At 49.6% G+C, this 1,441-nt stretch overlaps 1 protein-coding gene across 1 annotated transcript in view; it reads right to left on the bottom strand.

The window, feature by feature from the left end:
• Positions 1–1,441, bottom strand: part of DUOX1 (dual oxidase 1) — a 43,945-nt gene that overhangs the window by 16,711 nt on the left and 25,793 nt on the right. Inside the window, exon 28 of the mRNA XM_011992114.1 lies at positions 525–652. Within this exon, the coding sequence (XP_011847504.1) occupies positions 525–652 (128 nt within the window). The remainder of the gene's footprint in view (positions 1–524; positions 653–1,441) is intronic.

Below are 1,441 nucleotides of genomic sequence, written 5' to 3'. Positions count from 1 at the left end.
AAAAAAAAACAAAAATTTTTTTTTCATTTGATCAACAATCCAACTGAAGTCATTTTGAACAAGCTTATATACTGTACAGGTGTCACTTAGTGGGTGTGACTAATACCCCAAAAAACAGGATCAGAACAAAAGTGGCAGAACCCATTTAAGATAAGTTTCTTCAAAAAGGATGATGCTCTCTTGGGTGCAGGTAGTCCACCCAGGAGCCAAAACCAGCCACCCAAAGTGGGGAAAGACTAGCTGGGCAGAAGTGATGTGGAAGTGTCTACGAGGAATGGAGATCAGTCTGGCAGGGCTGCTACTGCAAAACCTATCCCAGGGAGCCGACCTTCCAAGTGCTGCATATTGGGGTCATCCTACTGGAGAGCCCTGTACTATCATCTCCACCTTCAAAGAGAGATGTTGAGAAGTGAAGAAGATGCTTCAAATAACTTGAAATAGAACGAATGTCCCAGCCCTCCTTGCTTCCCTGGATATGTCCTGCCCATACCCTCCTGGCCTGGCTCACAGCCAAAAGCCCTCACCAGGACGTAGAGCAGGATGTAGAGGTGGTGGGTCAGCCAGAAGCCCCGGAAACTGCGGCGGCGGAAGTGGTGGGAGGCGAAGACATACATGATGGCCAGGACCAGGAGCAGCACAACCCCTGTGAGGCCTGCAACGTGAACACAGGGTGGAAGGTGGAGGATCAGTGCCCTGAAAGGGGACTGTTCTGGGGCTTCCAAGGTCCCCTTTCCACTCCACTGCCCAAGTTGGGGTAAGAATGTCCCAGCATTCTCCTCTGGTTCTCTCCCCTACACCGCTGATCACAGGTACCTTTCATTTCAGCAGACATTATTCACTTTTCATAGCCTTTGTCACCATGTTTTTTTTTTTTTTTTTTTTTGAGATGGAGTCTCACTCTGTCACCCAGGCTGGAGTGCATTGGTGCAATGTTGGCTCACTGCAACCTCTGCCTCCTAGGTTCAAATGATTCTTCTGCCTCAGCCTCCTGAGTAGCTGGGACTACAGGTGTGCACCACCATGCCCAGCTAATTTTTTTTTATTTTTAGTAGAGACAGGGTTTTGCCATGTTGGCCAGGTTCGTCTTGAACTCCTGGCCTCAGGTGATCCACCCACCTTGGCCTCCCAAAGTGCTTGGATTACAGGTGTGAGCCACCACACCCAGCCAATCTTTCACCTATGTCATTATTTGTTTTTTGTCTGTCACTTTCCTGACTCTCAGGTTCTCAAGAACAAGGAACAGGCTAAGCTAGTTTGCCACTGAATGCTAGTGCCTAGTGCAGGGGCCTGGCACACTGTGGGCCCTATATAAAATTGTGCTGGGCCAGGCACGGTGGCTCTAGCCTGTAATCCCAGCACTTTGGGAGGCCGAGACGGGTGGATCACGAGGTCAAGAGATCGAGACCATCCTGGCTAACACGGTGAAACCCTGTCTCTACTA

Source organism: Mandrillus leucophaeus, unplaced genomic scaffold, assembly GCF_000951045.1.
Source record: "Mandrillus leucophaeus isolate KB7577 unplaced genomic scaffold, Mleu.le_1.0 Scaffold402, whole genome shotgun sequence".
Lineage (NCBI taxonomy): Eukaryota > Metazoa > Chordata > Mammalia > Primates > Cercopithecidae > Mandrillus > Mandrillus leucophaeus.
This window is presented reverse-complemented; position numbering and strand designations above follow the sequence as displayed.